Source organism: Panthera leo, chromosome C1 (genome assembly GCF_018350215.1).
Source record: "Panthera leo isolate Ple1 chromosome C1, P.leo_Ple1_pat1.1, whole genome shotgun sequence".
NCBI lineage: Eukaryota > Metazoa > Chordata > Mammalia > Carnivora > Felidae > Panthera > Panthera leo.
The window spans coordinates 187,890,779-187,910,369 of record NC_056686.1 but is presented as its reverse complement, the minus strand read 5'-3'; the positions used below and the strand labels follow the sequence as shown (position 1 = coordinate 187,910,369).

The 19,591-nt window shown below is 35.7% G+C and overlaps 1 protein-coding gene across 3 annotated transcripts in view; it reads right to left on the bottom strand.

The window, feature by feature from the left end:
• The window catches only part of NBEAL1 (neurobeachin like 1), a 179,707-nt gene that overhangs the window by 74,730 nt on the left and 85,386 nt on the right, over positions 1-19,591 (bottom strand). For all 3 annotated transcript variants that reach the window (XM_042949777.1, XM_042949778.1, XM_042949779.1), the window contains 10 exons: positions 19,155-19,311; positions 17,036-17,194; positions 15,385-15,544; positions 12,459-12,547; positions 8,456-9,034; positions 7,933-8,108; positions 7,034-7,187; positions 6,612-6,740; positions 1,950-2,255; positions 1,709-1,858 (listed from right to left, as the gene is read on the bottom strand). In XM_042949777.1, the coding sequence (XP_042805711.1) occupies positions 1,709-1,858; positions 1,950-2,255; positions 6,612-6,740; positions 7,034-7,187; positions 7,933-8,108; positions 8,456-9,034; positions 12,459-12,547; positions 15,385-15,544; positions 17,036-17,194; positions 19,155-19,311 (2,059 nt within the window). The remainder of the gene's footprint in view (positions 1-1,708; positions 1,859-1,949; positions 2,256-6,611; positions 6,741-7,033; positions 7,188-7,932; positions 8,109-8,455; positions 9,035-12,458; positions 12,548-15,384; positions 15,545-17,035; positions 17,195-19,154; positions 19,312-19,591) is intronic.

Below are 19,591 nucleotides of genomic sequence, written 5' to 3'. Positions count from 1 at the left end.
AACTCATTAATTGTAGGAGATTTTTGGTAAATTCATTAGGATCATCTACATAATAATATTATCTGCAGTCTTATTTCTACCTGTCCAATGTAAATTACTTTTATTTCTTTCCCTATTCTTAATGCATTTGCTAGCATATATAGTACAACAGTGACTAGAAGGGTGGTGAGAGTGGACATTCTCAGCCGGTTCTCTGCTTACAAGGAAAGCACTCAGTTTTCCACCTTTAAATATTTAAATATAAAGCTAGCAGGGTGCCTGAGCCATGTAGTTGGTTAAGCATCAGACTCTTGATTTCAGCTCAGGTCATGATCTCATGGTTCCTGAGCCAGAGCCGTAAAACAGGCTCTGCAATGAGAGCGTGGAGCCTGCTTTGGATTTTCTCTCTCCCTCCTCACATGCACATACATGTGCATGCTCTCAAAATAAATAAACTTTAAAAACAAATATGAAGCTAGCTGTAAGATTTTTGTCGAGATTCTATTTCCAGTTTTCTGAGAGCTTTGATCATAAAACAGATGAGTTTTGTCAAATGCTTTTTCTACATCTGATATGATTATATAGTTTCTTTTTAATAAATATGAATTTAGTCCATTACCCTCATATTGGCTATCAAATGTTGAAGCAATCTTGCATTCTTAGGATAAACTACCTGGTGTGATGTATTACTTTTTTATATATTGCTGGATCTGGTTTCCATCAATGTTCCTAAGAGATATTGATCTGTAGTTTTCCTGTACCGTTTTTGTGATTTTTTAATTCCAGTATAATTAATATACAGTGTTATATGAGCTTCAGGTGTATTCTTACACTATTTTTGTATGGTTTCAATAAGGGGATAACACTGTCCTCACATAATGAGTTGGAAGTGATTCCATTTTTCTGTTTTCTAAAGAGACTGTGAGGAATTGGTGTTATTTCTCCATTAAATGTTCAACAGAATTCACCAGTGAAACCACTTGGGCCTGGAGTCTTCCCTTTTGGAACATATTTAAACTGTAGGTTTAGTTTCTTTAATAGGTAAAAGACTAGGTTATCAACTTACTATTGAATTTTGGAAATCTGTATTTGTCAAGAAATTGAGACATTTAAGTCATCTTATTTATGTGCACAGATTGGTTTGTGGTAGTACCTTATTATCATGTTGATGTCTGTGAATGAGTGGTGATATTCCCCTGTCATTTCTGGTAATGGTACTTTTTCACTTTCTTTTTTTTGTTTTGTTAATCTGGCTAGAAGTTGACCAATTTTATCAACATTTTAAAGAAGTAGATTTTGGTTTTATTAATTTTCTCTATTATTTTCCTGCTTTCAGTTTCATTGATTTCTGCTCTTATTTTTGTTTGTTTCTTATTTAGAAACTAGTTTTCTTTCTAGTTTAAGGTAGATACATAAATTATTAATTTGAGGCCTTCTTTTCTAAAGCAAGTATTTAGTACCATCAATTTTCTTTAAGCACTGATATATACTCAGCCTCCTTAGAGATATGAACTATCAGCCTAATGGACTTTTTACATATCCACTATGCATAGAACATTTTGATATTAACTTTTTTGTTACTGATTAGTCTTTTTCTTTCAATTCTGAAATAATTTTCAAATAGGAAACTGCATTTGTTTTCAAAGTTGACTTATTACTCTCATTTTAATATCAAATGCTTGAAATCAATATAAAAAACTAGACACTAAAAACATTTAATAATTTTTACCTGAAACTTAAGCTTGCTTTCTCCTCCTTCCCGGTCTCGTTTATGCATATTCACCATTAAGGCTTCATAACAATCCTTCCAATAAAGTGCCATGTTCTCATGACCACCATAAAATGTAAGGGTTTCATATTGCTTCATGTAAGGCACAATCTTACAAAAATATACATATATACACAAAATTTAATACATACTTCTAATAAAAATGACAATAGAAAATTCACTCAAAATAGATAAAACTTACATATTTTTCAATGTAAACTTGCCATTCATTTGAACTGCAATATTCTTGAAAATCTTCAAAAAATGAAGAACTACCATTGGTAAAAGGTAAAGAAGGCAGGTGCAAGTTCATGAAGAGAAGCTCATAAATTTTGGAAACCAGGGTACGGACAAGGGGAATCAGAAATGAGTAGATTTCAGTCTGTTCCTTGATTGACTGACTTAGAACATGTTCCAGCTTCCCTAAAATGTAACATGCTTCATCCTGATTTTCAATCACTTTGGTCTGAAGAAGGGTGTTTAGCTTAGCTGATGCCATTGCACAAACCTGAGGAAAATAGTACAGGTGAGAAAGAACAGAATAAAGCAAACATTTAGCAAAAGATCTTTGGCTCTTCAAGTTTTGTTTGTTTAATAATTTTTTTTTAATGTTTGTTTATTTTTGAGACAGACAGAGCATGAACAGGGGAGGGGCAGAGAGAGAGGGAGACACAGAATCTGAAACAGGCTCCAGGCTCTGAGCTGCCAGCACAGAGCCCGACGCGGGGCTCGAACCCACGAACCGTGAGATCATGACCTGAGCTGAAGTTGGACACCTAACCGACTGAGCCACCCAGGTGTCCCTGTTTGTTTTTTTTAATCAATTATAAAAGCAGAATATACAGAAAACGTATAGTGGATAATTAATCACCCAAACGTCTATTCCACTCTTCCTAATAGTGTGCAAGGACAGAGGAATTATACTAAATTTTTTTTTAATGTTTATCTATTTATTTTTGAGACAGAGAGGAGACACAGAATCTGAAGCAGGCTTCAAGCTCCAAGCTGTCAGCGCAGAGCCCGATGCAGGGCTCAAATCCACCAACCTTGAGATCTTGACCTGAACAGCAGTCAGATGCTTACTCAACTGAGCCATCCAGTCAACCCTAACTTTTCTACTTTTAACTTAAGGTTCTACTGCTGAAGCTTTTCCATTCTCCTCAGACTTTCCAAATCTTTAACTTTGGTTTTTGAATCTGACTAAAGCAGCTTAATTCTAATAGAGACCAACAAATATAAGAAAAAAGGCCATAGGGGCACCTGGATGGCTCTGTCAGCTGAGTGTCTGACTTTGGTTCGGGTCATGATCTTTGGGTTCATGAGTTCAAGCCCCACATCGGGCTCACTGCTGTCAGTGCAGAGTTCGCTTCAGACCCTCTGTCCCTCTCTCTCTCTGCCCCTCCCCAGCGTGCACTATCTCTCAAAAATAAACAAACATTAAAAAAAAGAAAAAAGGCCATAAAATTTCATCATCCAGGAAATACCAGAACTAATAATTCTGGGCTTTTTTGCTATGTGTTTTTAAAAAAAAATTGTTTTTAATGTTTATTTTTGAGACAGAGAGAGACAGAGCGCAAGCAGGAGAGGGGCAGAGAGAGAGGGAGACAGAGAATCTGAAGCAGGCGCCAGACTCTGAGATGTCAGCACAGAGCCTGACACGGGGCACGAACCCATGAACTGCGAGATCATGACCTGAGCCATAGTAGATGCTTAACTGACTGAGCCACCCAGGCGCCCCTACTACGTGTTTTTTAAAACACTGTTTATATTGGGGTATCTGGGTGGCTCAGTCAGTTAAGCGTCTGACTTGGCTCAGGTCATGATCTCACAGTTCATGGGTTCGTGCCCCACATCGGGCTCTGTGCTGACAGCTCAGAGCCTGGCGCCTGCTTTGGATTCTGTGTCTCCCTCTCTCTCTGCCCCTCCCCTCCTCATGCTCTGTCTCTGTCTCTCAAAAAATGAATAAACATTAAAAAAACTTTTTAAGTAAAATACCGTTTATACAAAGAGTTAAACATCTAGTGCTTTGCTTTTAACTTAATATCATGGTATTAAATAATGTTCATATGTTTATTTAGAAGTATAAAGATATTTCAATGAATACAAGATAATTTACTTGACCACTGCCTTAATTTTGGATACGTACACATGTCACATACAGATACATATGATCCCCCCTACCCCCATTATAAAGAGCACTGCATGAGGGTCACTTGAGAAACTACAAAAAATACTGATGCCCTATTTCCTCCTTTCTAATATAATTACTATGGGTGATGCCCCACAAGGTAATTTCATGTTCTCATCACTGGCTCAGGTAAGACAACTGGGGGAAGAGGAAACCAGCAAAATGGAGATCATATGCTGCATCTAAATAAATCAGCAACCACCTAGTCTTACTTTAGAGACAAGCTAGGAAATGTTGACATTTATGTGACATCTTCTAATACATACACACAGGCAATTAACTAGTAAGTATGAGCCACACAAAACAAGTTTGTAGTCAGAATGGCAAAGAACCTTTATTATAACCCCTATAAGGGAAGAAGTTGCTTTCCCAGCCTTTAACATGTACAATAACCTCAGAGAAATGTGTTTTTATTCCTGAGAGAATAAAATTAAACAACTAGCCAGTAAAAAATGTTTTAGGTTACTAACTACTGGTAAACAATCCATAGGTTCTGTACTCTTTATTTAACAAGTATTTATAGAGGCCTACTATGGGACAGGCATTGAAATATTTAATGGTGAACAAATTAAACAAATAGGTATTTATGGAAATTTCATTAAAGAGAAACACTGAGAGTAATTATAAGTGGGGGGAAAAAAACAACCCCAAAACCAAGAGTTCTCATATCCACCTGGCATGCTGGCTGCAATTGCTTTAACAGCCATCAGGCTAATATTAATGAAAAGGCCCCAAAAACTATTTTCATTCTATCTCTCGGTAGAAAAAACCCGAGAATACCACCATGAACATCCATCAAGGCTGTTTATATTTTACATTATTATTTTAGGATATACTTTTAGACTAGAAATACTAGACAAAGAGTGTGATTGTTTTTTTAAATACATATATTTTCAAATTACATTTGAATGGATACATAATTCAAGGTTCCACAATCCATGTATCAGCAAGCAAATCTTATTTATTTAGCTTTTCTGTGTTTTCCATGTTTCTACAATGAATATGTTACTTTTATGATTAAGAAAGAAAACCCACTATTTTAAAAAATTTCTTTTGCGATTTTAATTTTATTTTTATTTATAAAAATAGCGCACAACTGGGGAAGGGGAGAGAGGAGGAGAGAGGGAGAGGAGGGAGGAACGAGAGAGAGAGAGAGAGAGAGAGAGAGAGAGAGAGAGAGAGAGAGAATGAATCTCAAGCAGGCTCCACACTCAGTGCAGAGCCTGATGCAGGGCTTGATCTCATGACCCTGGGATCATTACCTGAGCTGAAATCAAGAGTCAAACACTCAACTGACTGAGCCACCACTCAGGAGCCCTCCAAAAAACCCAATGTTTAAAAAGTTAGTAATATGGGGAAAGGAATTCAATATAATTGTAAGAAAAAAAGAAAATAAAATTATCAAAATATATGATGTTTTCAATCATCTGAAAAAGATATATGCATAGAAAAATATTGACAGTTATTTCTTCTTGGGCTATGGGATGATGGATTTATTTTCTTCTCTTTATGCTTTTGTGTATTTTCCATAATGATCATGTTTTACTTTTACAGTTAGGAAAAAATATCTACTGAAAATATGGCCTTTTAAAAATATGGCAACCTTATGGAATTTTAACCTCTCCATGTTATCAACATTACAGTAAGTTTATATATATTAGAAACCATCCCCAACCCTACCCCTTTGCCCCAAGTACTTGAAATTCCAAAATCAAAAGGAAATTAAAAGGGCCAGGTAAGTAGTTATGAGATACATGTCATGATTAACTCAACCCAAGTTCTCCAATATAAACCGAAAGTTGACAGACTAAAATTCATGTGCAAATTTTCCAACCTGTAACATTTTTTAAAAGAGTTTTTTCTTAAGTTTATTTATTTTGAGAGAGAGAGACAGAGAGACGGGGAGAGAGAGAGAGAGAGAGAGAGAGAGAGAGAGAGAGAGAGAGAGAGAATGAATGGGGGAGGGGCAGAAAGAGAAGGGGAGAGAAAATCATGAGGGCAGAGCTTAACAGAGGATCATGACCTGAGCCAAAACCAAGAGATGGATGCCTAACCAACTGAGCCACCCAGGCACATTCCCCAACCTTTAAAATTTTTAATTAAAGATAGAAATAATAAATATTCCTTGAGTCCATACTTTATTTATCTGTGTTTTGAAAACCTAGCACAATGCTCAAACTTGGTAGGTATTCACAGTAAGCATTTGATTAATTAAAAAATGAGATATAGTGTAAAACTGTGGATTAGTAAAGTAACAGAAAAAGATTTGAAAGAAAAAAAAAACTCAATTTTCCTCAAAATATAAGCCCTAAAGTTCATATGTATGAGTGACAAGTATAAATAGTCTAAGCAGGTTGTGTACTTCCTAGCTACACTACAGATGATATAATACCTCCTAATATAAGCTATGTATAAATCCTTTAAAAGGCAACGTTGAAATTATATTGAATCAGGAAGAAACCATCAATGAGCTGCCTCTGAAGCTTCTTTCTGATTAACAAAACTGAAACATATATGCTGTTGGAACTAATAAAAAAATTAAAATGCTGAAAATTATTACCATTTAACATTAAATTATTAAATATTAATATATTAAATATTATCATTTAGTTATTACACAAATAATTCCTATGCTGCATACAAAGTACAAAAAATAATGCAAATGAATTGACAAACCTGCACATTACCCATTCCAATGAATCCTAGAAGTAACTGGATTTGAACTTGAGAAAGTTGTGCCAATACTGAACTTTCAGAATACCAAACTGACAGACCATCGAAGAGCAGCATCAGATCCTCTAAAAGCTATCACAAGAGAAAAATTGAGAAATAAAAACATTCCATCTTAAAATCAACTGATGAGTTCTCCCCAACAGTAATACACATTATAAGTGTTTTCAAAACTAGTTTAATGTACAAATGGAAACAGCCAAGAGAATTATCTTAGTAATAGCTAATGAAATTGGTTAACTGTTTATCCATGTTTGTTAAATCCAATTAAATTTTAATGCTCCAAAAAGGGGGTACAAAAGTTTTTTTTCCTTGAATAAAGTGCTTGACTACAGAAAGTAATTTCAAAGTGTTATTTATCGCTGTACCTTTTCAGTCCACATGTTTGAATTAACAAGCCCCTCTGACTGCAGAAAGTCCTGTATGATCAGGATGAGCCGCAAGGCATTTTCAGCAGTTACTGGATTCGTGTTTGATTCTCTGTTTTCCATGACTGCCCATTCTAACATCTTCTGTAGCAAACTAAGTGCAAAACAAATCCTCTTAAAACCATTTTCAGCTTAGAAAAATAGTAAAACATGAAAAAAGTCAATTATTTGTTAATATGACTGTATTCCTAAAGATACACTATCACAGGCAGGGATCCAAGGACATTGTAGATAGTATCTAGTAACAATGAAGCAACTTTTTAATCTCTGAAGTATCTACCCTCAATAAGTATAATACAAAGGCAAAGTAAAAGTTATCTGTTCTACTTGACTATAAAAAAGCTATTAAAATATTTCAAATTCCAGTTTCTATAAGATAACTAAAAGTTTCTTTAAAGCTCTAAATTGGGAAGGCAAGAAACGGCTTATTATGTCTTGCAGAGGGTCTAGCCCTGCAGAGAACTCTAAATGCTTTAGAGAAGTAATATCTATGAAAACACTATTTGCTTCCTTTAGCATGGAAATCCTCAAATTTGGACAGACTGTAGAACACAATGCACTGAGTGCTTAGATATTATCAAAACTATTTTAAACAATAAGGAATATGTAATCCCTTAAACCCAAACTAAAGTTTTAAATCTCCTCACATTGGAATTACTTTTGGACTTCTCTCTAGATTCCACTAAAATGGCAACAGAGAGGAAAAGGAGCTGAGTACAAAGTTTCTCCTTTTCTCTCACTACACCTACTGAATCCTGAATACATGTTCAATAAATAATATTATCTTGGACTCCAGACCACTCCAAAAGGAGAGGGTAAATCACCAAATGAGTACTTACATTAATTTTATTTCATCTGATGGTCGAAGTAGTTCACTGGATATTCCTGGTTTAGTTAGTGCTGAAAACACTTGTCCTCGTTCAATCCAAGTATTATTGTCTGACTTTTCTAGTCCCTTACACATTACATAGTTCAAAATATTTGTCAGTAATTGAAGAAGCTCCTCCTCACATCTCTGTAAAAAAAGATAAAGTATAATTAAATTATTGGAAGGAGGAAGTATTAAAAGCACATTAAAAGAACCATCCTATATAGTGACTGTAATCATTTAACATATTTTTAATGTGTCTTATGAACCAGGAACTTTGCTAGGTAGGCCCTAGCAATACAAGGATGAATACAACACCGGTTTTGCTCTCAAGACACAATTTAGTGACTTCTAGGCTTCCAAAATCTTAGATCTTGAGACTTAGAACATGAGTATAATACGAAATTGTTAACAATCACACAATTCTAAGGACTAGAAATATATCACAGATGCATGAAAATGAAAACAGTTTTTGGACAAATAAGGAATTTTACCTCTTGGCTTTCAAGTAACGACAAGTCATCACTAAACCCCGTATCATTTGTGATGCTGCTCTCTTTGTCAGATGGCACAGAAAATGATTTAGTAGATTCTATTGGGGATGGTGTACTAGGCAAGCTGTCTGGCATGTGACTTCCACTGTCGCTCAGTTCACATGAGTCTATTCCACTGAAATCTAAACTCAAATGTGAAGGATTATTATTCCAGAATTCTTCTTGATTCTCTGATTTGAAAGTTAATTCTCCCACAGAACTATCTTCTTGAAATAATGGTGTGTTTGAGTCTAGAGAGTGTCTATCCTCTAAACTCCACTGATCGGAAGACACATTAGCTGAGCCAAAAGAGTTGATTTTTTCCTCATCAGTCTTTTCATCGAAGTTCCTCTTAAGATCTTCTTCACCTACCACATTTTTATCATTGTCTTTCATTGAAAGAGCTCTACTGTGCTTATGAAGAGTATTTCCATTTTCAAAATTTGTTTTTAAAAAGAGCCTAACCAAAGTGTCTTGCCAACCCACTTGTTGAGATATTTGATGTGCTGCATCTGGCTGGGACTGCAAAATCTGTAAAATCTGTGAAGAGATTAAGAATACAAAACTCGTCAAAAAGTACACAGTACTTCACATCAAAACCAGTTTCTTCCCAGTTATTTATTTTTTTTTTTCAACGTTTTTTTATTTTTATTTTTGGGACAGAGAGAGACAGAGCATGAACGGGGGAGGGGCAGAGAGAGAGGGAGACACAGAATCGGAAACAGGCTCCAGGCTCCGAGCCATCAGCCCAGAGCCTGACGCGGGGCTCGAACTCACGGACCGCGAGATCGTGACCTGGCTGAAGTCGGACGCTTAACCGACTGCGCCACCCAGGCGCCCCACTTCCCAGTTATTTTAATGACAAAGTAATTTAATGAGAAACTGTGGGAAGATACACTTTCAAAAGATTATGTTCTTAACTGGATTACAAATTATCTGGAGGGCACACACTGTGTTTTTAACTAATCTGCATATTACTCATTGTACAGAGTACTTAAATATTTGCTGAAAGATAAAGAAAAAAAATAAAATGATCCTCCACATGTCAACACTCATGTTATTAATTTAATTTGGTAAGAGAGAAAATATACATAGAATGAAGATACATATAAAATGTAATAAAGTTATATCCTCTCAACTAAATACCTTCCATGAGCCTACTGCATTTCTTTAGCAAATACTGAATATCTACTATGTACCAGGCCCTGTTCTGGCCCTAAGGTTAGCAGAGTAAATATGACACACAAATACTTTAATAGAGCCTAGATATCCTAAGAATGTTTCCCCATCTCATTTTTATGGGCAAAGTAAATGGCTACTTTTGCAAAAACACTTTTTTTTTTTTTTCCATTAATTCTATCTTGAATAACAAACAAAATAAAAACTGTATTTTATTTCTTTATTTATTTGAAAGAGAGAGAACGCAAGCAGGGGGGAAAGGAAGAGGGAGGAAAAGAGAGAGAGGGAGGGAGAGAGGGAGGGAGAGAGGGAGGGAGAGAGGGAGGGAGGGAGGGAAGGAGAAAGAGAGAGAGAGAGAAAAAGAGAGAGAGAGAATCTTAAGCAGGCTCCACACTTAGCATGGAGTCCAAAATGGGGCTTGATTCCACAACTCTGGGATCATGACATGAGCCGAAATCAAGAGTCAGACACTCAACCAACTGAGCCACCCAGGCACCAAAGAAACTATATTTTAATTTGAAAACACTAACTCCAATAAAATGGATACTGCTATTTAGCTGGAAAAAGAAACTGAAATTAAAGAACACACACAGAAATGTCAATGAGTATAATCTCTACTATCCAACTCATTTCCCATTTTTGGATTAAAACAGGTTCTCAAACACTGTCAGGTATTCAGTTAAGACCCTTAAGACATTTTTATCACAAAGACAATAAACTTCTACGTAGATGAAAAGAAATTTTGCTCCCAGTATTTAGAAAATCTCTTTTATCTCTGACAAGTTTCATAGGAGATGAATAATATTGATAGGGACTTTAATATCAATGGCTCTAATGCATGCTGATGCTGATATAGAAAGCAATTAGTCACAATGAGTCACAATGATGTGATGTTTTCCTTTCCTTCATTGTGATAGGTGAGCTACCACTATTCTAGTGATAGAAAATACCATTTTTTCCCCACAGCAAAGAAATTTTCGTGATTTCATAATTTTAAAATTTCCATAAGGGGCGCCTGAGTGGCTCAGTTGGTTAAGTGTCCAACTCTTGATTTCAGGTCAGGTCACGACCTCACAGTTTGTGGGTTTGAGCCCCCCATCAGGCTCTGCACTAAAAGTATGGAGCCTACTTGGGATTCTCTCTCTCCCTCTCTCTCTCTGCCCCTCCTCCTTCACTGTCTCTCTCAAAAATAAACTTAAGGGGCACCTGGGTGGCTCAGTCGGTTAAACGGCCGACTTCGGCTCAGGTCATGATCTCGCGGTCCGTGAGTTCGAGCCCCGCGTCGGGCTCTATGCTGACAGCTCAGAGCCTGGAGCCTGTTTCAGATTCTGTGTTTCCCTCTCTCTGACCCTCCCCTGTTCATGCTCTGTCTCTCTCTGTCTCAAAAAAATAAATAAACGTTGGGGCGCCTGGGTGGCGCAGTCGGTTAAGCGTCCGACTTCAGCCAGGTCACGATCTCGCGGTCCGTGAGTTCGAGCCCCGCGTCAGGCTCTGGGCTGATGGCTCGGAGCCTGGAGCCTGTTTCCGATTCTGTGTCTCCCTCTCTCTCTGCCCCTCCCCCGTTCATGCTCTGTCTCTCTCTGTCCCAAAAATAAAAAAAATAAAAAAAAAAAAAAAAAAAAAATTAAAAAAAATAAATAAACGTTAAAAAAAAAAATTAAAAAAAAAAAAACTTAAAATATCCATAAAATTACTTATTTTATGTTCATTTTATATACATGTAATGGATAAAAACTAGGCTGCACCAAAAGTTGTTTTCAAACTGAAAGGAAAGGATCAATCTATATAGCCTGCTTCAAGGACAATATGGTAAAATCCATCAAAATGCAAAATGTGAGTACCTTCTGAGACAGCAATTCCATTTCATGGATTAGGTCCTACAGATATATTACCAAAAACAGGTAAAAGTATATGTAAAAAAGTGTTCTTAACGGAAGTTTATTAACATATAAATGTAGGAGACAATCTAAATCTCCATGTACAGGGAACCAGGTAATACTTCATACAATAGTCATAGAATGAAAAACTCTATGAGGCCAGTAAAGAGAAAGATACATATACAGACTTATAATGGAAAAATACTGTAACATAACTAAAGAGTAAATTAAAAAGAAAAACAAGAAAATAAATTAAATAGTGGTCAGAGGTTAACAGCAGGGAAGACAGAAGGTTATAATTAGGAAGAAGCACACAGGATAAGTTAAAGGAGTACATTGAAAGCAAGTCACTCTTGCTTTTCCACGAAGTTCAAAAGATTAACTCTAAAATATGGTATATGAATTAGAAGTGGTTTTTATCTTTGAAAGTTCTTGACAAACTATTCTCTTGTAATAAATCTTTTACTGGGGCAAGGGCATATTTCCAGGTGACTACATGAGGCTAAGAAGAACACATTTTTGTGGTTACATGAAGTTAATTCACCTCAAAAAAGGAAACTATTTAAAAATCGTGCCATTTATAAAATAACAGATATTAAAACTTATACCTGGTATAAAATACTCAATATAAAAGCTATTAACAGTATGACAATATTGTTACTTCTAAAGTGTATTTTAATTTTTTTAACGTTTACTTTTGAGAGAGAGAGAGAGTGCGAGTGGGGGAGAGGCAGAGAGAGAGGGAGAAAGAAACTGAAGCAGGCTCCAGGCTCCAAGCTGTCAGCACAGAGCCCGACATGGGGCTTAAACTCATGAACCACGAGATCATAACCTGAGATGAAGTCAGACGCTTAACCAACTGAGCCACCCAGGCACCCCTTTAAAGTATATTTTAAAAGTTCACTAACCTTTCTGCAGATAACCACCCTGACATTTATATGTGTCCTGTGAGATATATATACCATGGACAACAGATCTTTGAAATTAATAGCAGGATCTACGGTGGGGAAAAAACAAAAAGTTAAAATTGAATTCCAGAGATAGCCAAAGAACTATGAGTGATGGTTAATGAAATAATTGTTTTCATTTTTATTTTATTTTTCTTGCTGTCAACAATAGACAGCCTTTGGTTTTTTCTAGCTTTGCTAAGATACAATTGACATAAAACTGCATAAATTTAAGGTGTAAAACATGATGATCTGATATTCATATATATTGTAAAATAATTACCACAATAAGGTTAATTAACATCCATCACCTCACATAGTTACCATTTTCCTATCACGGTGGTTAACTTTTAAGATCTGCTCTTAGCAGCTTTCAAGTCCATAATACAGCACTGTTAACTATAGTCACCATGCTGCACATCAGATCCCAGAACTTATTCATCTTATAACTGGAAGCATGTACCCTTTGACCACCTCATTCATTTGCCCCACCTCCCACCCCACCCCAGCAACTAGCAATCTGTTCTCTGTTTCTAGGAGTTTGGTTTTTTTGAATTTCTCAACATACGTGAGACCGTACAGTATTTGTCCTTCTCTGACTTAATTTCACTTAACATAATAATGTCTTGCAGGTTAATGTGTTACAAACGGCAGGATTTCCTTCTTTGTTGTGGCTGAATAATATTCTTTTATATATACATATACACACACACATAACACATTCTTTATCCACTCATGCATCAGCAGACGCTTAGGCTATTTCCATGTCTTAGCCATTATAAACGATGCTACAATGAACATGCAGATAATTCTTTGAGATAGTGATTTCATTTTCTTTGGATATATACCCAGAAGATGGATTGCTAGATCATATGATAGTTCTATTTTTAATGTTTGGAGGAACCTCCATACTGTTTTCTATAATGGCTGCACTAATTTGCATTCCCAGCATCAATGGACAAGGGTTTCCCTTTCTCCATAACTTCACCAGCACTTGTTATCTTTTGTCTTTTTGATAATAGCCATCTTAATATGTAAGACCTGCTATCTCCTTCTGGTTCTGATTTACATTTCCCTTATGATTAAAGATGTGGAGCACCTTGTCATCTACCTGCTGGCTACTTGTATGTCTTCTATGCAAAAACTGTCTATTCAGGGGGCAGCTGGGTGGCTCAGTCATGATCTCACAGTTCGTGGGATCGAGCCCCCCTCAGGCTCTGCGCTGTTGCCATGGATCCTGCTTGGGATTCTCTCTCCCTCTCTCTCTGCCCCTCCCTGCTTGTGCTCTCTCTCTCTCAAAATAAATAAATAAAACTTAAAATAAGTCTCATCAGGTCCTTTGCTCATTTTTTTAACATTTTTTTATTTTTTGAGAGAGCGTGCACATGTGCATGTGCACGCAAGTGAGGGAAAGACAGAAAGGGAGGGACAAAGACTCCCAAGTAGACTCTGAGCTGTCAATGCAGAGCCCAGCGTGGGGTTGGATCCCACAAACCATGAGAGTGTGACCTGAGCAGAAACTGAGTCAGATGTTCAACCGAGTGAGCCACCCAGGCACCCCCTTTTGCTCATTTTTAACTGGAATTTTTTTTTTGCTATTATATTATATGATTTCCTTACGTATTTTAGATATTAACCTCCTCTCAGATATTTGATTCACAAGTATTTTCTCCCACCCTGTAGACTGCCTTTTCATTTTGTTGGTGGTTTTTCTCACTGTGCAGAAGCTTTTTAGTTTGATGTTGCCTCATTTATTTTGCTTTTGTTGCTAGTGCTTTTGGGGTCATATCCAAAAAGTCATTGCCAAGACAAATGTCAAGGAGCTTTTCCTTATGTTTTCTTCTAAGAGTTATACGGTTCAGGGTTTACATTTAAATCTTTAATCCATTTCAAGTTAATTTTTGTGAGTAGTGTGAGATAGGGGTCCATTTTCATTCCTTTGCATATGAATATCCAGTTTCCCAACACCATTCACTGAATAGACTATTTTTCCTCCACTGAGTATTCTTGGATCTCCTGTCAAATATTAGTTGACCAGATATACATTGTTTTATTTCTGGGCTCTCAATTCTGTTCCAATGGTGTATGTATGTTTCGATTACTCTAACAGTTTGAAATCAAGAACCATGATGCCTCCAGCTGCATTCTTTTTGAAGTTCTCTCTCAAAGAATGAACTGGGGGTAACAGTTACATAATGCTGAAATAACTCTCATTTAAAATAAGGATTATACATATGTTTAAATCTTACAAAGAAAATAGATTTAGAATATTTGACATTCTCCTGAGTAAGCCCTAACTGTTCTTTTCTTTTATTGCCTGAAAATACTATCCATACTGTTATAATATACATTATTTATCTTTTTATGTACATATCTTATATCTTATGTACTTGTCTTATCAATGAGAAGGTAAACCAATCAAAGCGAAGAACCTTATCTTACGCCTTTTAAACCCCCAGCATCTGACATAAACACTATAGTTTGTCGTAAGTACTAAAAAATTTTATTAAAAAAAATGAGAAGCAAAAAAGAATATCTGAAATTAAGGATTTACGCTCCCTAAAAAAAAAAAGATAAAATGTTTTGTATGTATTTTCTCTAGCATCTTTTCCTTATAGAGAACTCAATTATTTACTAATCAATCAATAAATTTCTACTGAAGGCCTATGGCACTATGCTATGCCCTGGGGAGATAATAACAAAAAAGATAGATAAAAAATAGTACCTAATAAAGCCCTGCTGAATCAAATAACGGGTAATTTAAAAAGTAACCTGAGGAAGGAAGGGAAAAAAAACCTTCAGGAAAAAAACTGAGACTATCAAATACAATTATGCTACTATGAAGAACATTTCTTAAATATATCAGTATTATCAGCCTTAGTCATACCTGTATTTATAATTTGATTGGTGAGGCTTTTAATGAGATTGGCATTAACGGGTGCTTCATTAAGAAGAAGTCCCAATCCTGAATAGCCAACTTCTCTGAGCCGAATGCGCTGTTTACTTCGTTCATAAACATTCGTGCATTTCAACATTTGTTCCATAACCTGGTTACAACAGTAATATATTTTTCTCAACACAGAGAACTAAGGACAGTCTGTCACTATTTAAAATAATTTAAAATTTCCTTTTTAATGGCTAAGGCTTAGATGGAAACAAACCCTACAGTCTCCAAGAAGAACAAAGATATGCTATGAAAGAAGAAAAAGATACTTCTAGATCAATCTCATAATTTGTATAACACTTATGTAACAGTTATCAAAATAATTTTCGAGAACAAGGAAACATTTTGTAAAGGAAAACAACCATATACTAAAATGGGAGAATGAATTAATAATCCCATACCTCTTGCAGTGAGATCAACATTTAAAAGTGAGACATTGAAACCCTAGGTACAGGGTAATTTTGGCAGAGTATCATGAACAATCCATATAAAGTCATTTTTGGAGAAATAACATTTAATCTCCATAAAGGAAAGCTTATTTGGGCAGATGCTTTGAAGAGCAGCCATGGGGGGCACCATAATTGATACTCAAAAGAGCCTATGCCAGATCATTTTTATTACACCCTTGTTTTCCAAAGTTTCGGGATTCCAAACACAGTCAATCCAAACTTGACCCCATAAATAGACTTTATAACATAACACTAATGATATAAGAGGAAACAACTGCCACAAGCAATTAGGCATAATGAGTAGAATAAATCATGAAAAGTAGAAATAGGACCAATTCCTCTGTTTTTTAACAAAAAAGGTTAAGTGGGTAGCTTCAACCGAAGCTCAAACTGACTACTTTGGATAGCTTAACAAAATATTCAATATCCTCTGACAAGTTACCAACCTCTCTGGCCTCAGTTTCTTTATCTGTAAAATGGGAATAATAATATTCACTTCATAAGGTTTTTGCAAGGACTAAGATAGCTAATATATGAAGAATATATTACTGCCTGACAAATAGTGGTGCTACATAAAGTCAGTTATTACTATTAACTGCTAAAATGTGTGACCTGCCATGAAGACCCATGGTAAGTCAAGAGACAGAACAAAACGAGTGAAAGGGAGTGGGAGGTATAGGCTTCCAGTTAGCTCACAGGAATAAAAGGTACAGCACAGGGAATATAGCCAATGGCATTGTAATACGTTATATACTGACAAATGGCAGCTAGACTTGAGGTGAGCAAAGCATAATGTATAAACATGTAGAATCACTACGTTGTATGCTTAAAACTATTATAATACTGTGTCAATTATGCTGAAAAAAAATTTTTTTATAGAAGGCAAAAAACGGAGATGATAAGTTTTATACAGAGAATGATATAACCAAGTGGATTTTCCACTGAAAGAATTGATCAGATATCCATACAGTTTTTAAATATTCAAACAATAAAAACGCAAAAAACATGTATCAAAACAAACTGAACAGTTTAAAATTAGATAGAAGTAGGTATGAAAAAAGAATTTACATTCATGAAATGAATATTTACAATTCATATACTCACAAATATCCCCAAATATAAAGATGTTTAAGAAATGTTTATACCTTAAAAATGATTTCTCTTAGTCTGTCAGAGTACTTCTGATTTAAGAGCAAGGCATAAAGTATGTCAGCATTTCCTGGTTCAAACAGCAGTAAGAAAAGCTGACCTCTAGTTGGGCTGGTACGCAGGAGACTGAAGAGCATATCCAAAATTCCAAAGAGCTTTTAAAATTAAACAACACAAAACAAACAACCACATTCATACATGGAAGCACAAATACAGTCATAAACCACAGTTATTTATCTAAATCATATATACCCTAATGTTGTAGCTTAACTGGACTATCTGATGTCTTATGAAATAGCCCTGCCTCCTATCTCCATTATGCTTTTGGCTTGTTCCCTTTTGTGTAATCCTCTCAACCCACATATTCACCTGCTGAATATACCTATAGTGCTATAACCACATGAAAAGCCATGTCTTCCATAAAGCCTTTCCTGGTCTCCTCAACATGTAATATGCAAACCTCATAGGACTTTGTATCTCTCTTACAAATATTATTATATTCTTTTTTTGTTTGTTTCAAGATTATTTATAAAGCTCTCTTACCTACCCTTGCCTCCATTAGGCTAAAAGAATGATATAACTCATTATTATATACCTATAATATCTTACTATGATTCTGTGTAAGTAAGCTTTCACTAAATAACTCTTTGACTAAATTGACCAAGAAAACACCATTGGCAATGAATCACAGCAGGTGGCAATACAGCTATTATGAAATAAGGTAGCTATCATTACTCTAAATAAAAACAAGCTTCTGAAGTAGTCTAATCTTACAGAGAAACAGCATAAGTTAACTCATCTATATAATATTAATGATGAAGTCCTGTAAGCACTGAGTACACAAAGAATACTTCATTGAAAAGCACAAAATATTTGAGTCAATATAAATTAAGGCTGCTCAAGTTTGGTGTTGAGAAAGAGCACAGAAATAGTAAATATACTTGGGTTCTATTCCTAGGTTTGTCAGCTGTATGACTTTTTAAGTCACCTAATCTTTCTGAATATATACTTCCAAATGTGCAAATGGGAAGGTTACTTCCTGGTCCGTACATTTAAAAAAAATTTTTTAATGTTTTTTAAATTTATTTTTGAGAACGAGACAGAGCACAAGCAGGAGAAGGGGGGGGGTGTGGAGAGAGAGAGAGAGAGAGAGAGAGAGAGAGACAGACGGAGACACAGAATCCAAAACAGGCTCCAGGGCTCCAAGCTGTCAACACAGAGCCTAACACAGAGCCTGACACAGAGCTTGAACTCACAGACTGTGAGATCATGACCTGAGCCAAAGTTGGATGCTTAACCAACTGAGCCACCCAGGCGCTCCCTTGTCTGTATATTTTATATCGGTGGTTTGCAAATTTTACCATGCGCCACAATCACCTGGAAGACTTGGTTCAGCAGTTTTGCATTTCTAACAAGTTCCCAGGTAATTATGGTCAGGAACCATACACTGAGAACCACTGTCTTACAGAGTAGTTCTGAGGTATAAATGAAATGAATAATGTATATATAAAAGTACCTAAAAATAGAAATATAATTTACTCTTTATGCAAGATTCTTATAAACCTATGTTAAATTCATGTTAGAAATCTGTCCAGTATCTTTGATAACAGGTAAATGTATATTATGTGGCCTATAAAAATAGTCTTCAGAAGTGCCAAAGCAACTACTTCCAGATACTACTTTCTAGCTACTTAAAATATTTTATTACATTACCAACTACTTTATTAAACTTATAGTTAGGAGATAAAATTTACTTCTTCAACTGCATAATATTGTATTATATCTAATAAACATTTTACTCTTAAAGTATGTTTACAAATATTTTTTTTAATGTTTTTATTTATTTTTGAACAGAGACAGAGCATGAGCAGGGGAGGGGCAGAGAGAAGGAGACACAGAATCCAAAGCAGGCTCCAGGCTCTGAGCTGTCAGCACAGAGCCTGACATGGGGCTCAAACTCACAGAGTGTGAGATCATGACCTGAGCTGAAGTCAGACGCTTAACCGACTGAGCCACCCAGGTGCCCCTAACGTATGTTTAATATATATGTAATTTTAAAAGAAGATGATGTAGCAACTTAAGTGTGGGGGAAAAAAGTTATCTGGAGCATGATACCTGTTCTTCTTCATTGATAGCAGCTATGTAACCCATAATACTTTGTATCTCTTCATGAGTTCCACCTTTGCACAGAAAATATTTAATTAGTCCATACAAAGAAGTCCTTATTGTTCGAATGTCATCTACAGACAGCTCACTGTATTTATAATCACTCCTGGAAAAGAAAGTAAAATGCGAGAATTGAAATTTAAAATTTTTATAGTTTAGTGCTTTTTTATACACAAGAATTCATAGTATAAAAAAAGATGTGTCCATGTTTCATGGTATCTGTTTTTTCTTTTTAAGGAAAACCTTTTAAAGCTAGGAGTTGCAATGACAAAGATAAAAATAGTTAAAACAGCTTCTTTTATTTATTTACTTACTTACTTATTTATATTTTAGAGACAGAGCACACATGAGCAGGGGAGAGGGAGAGAGAGAGAATCTCAAGCAGG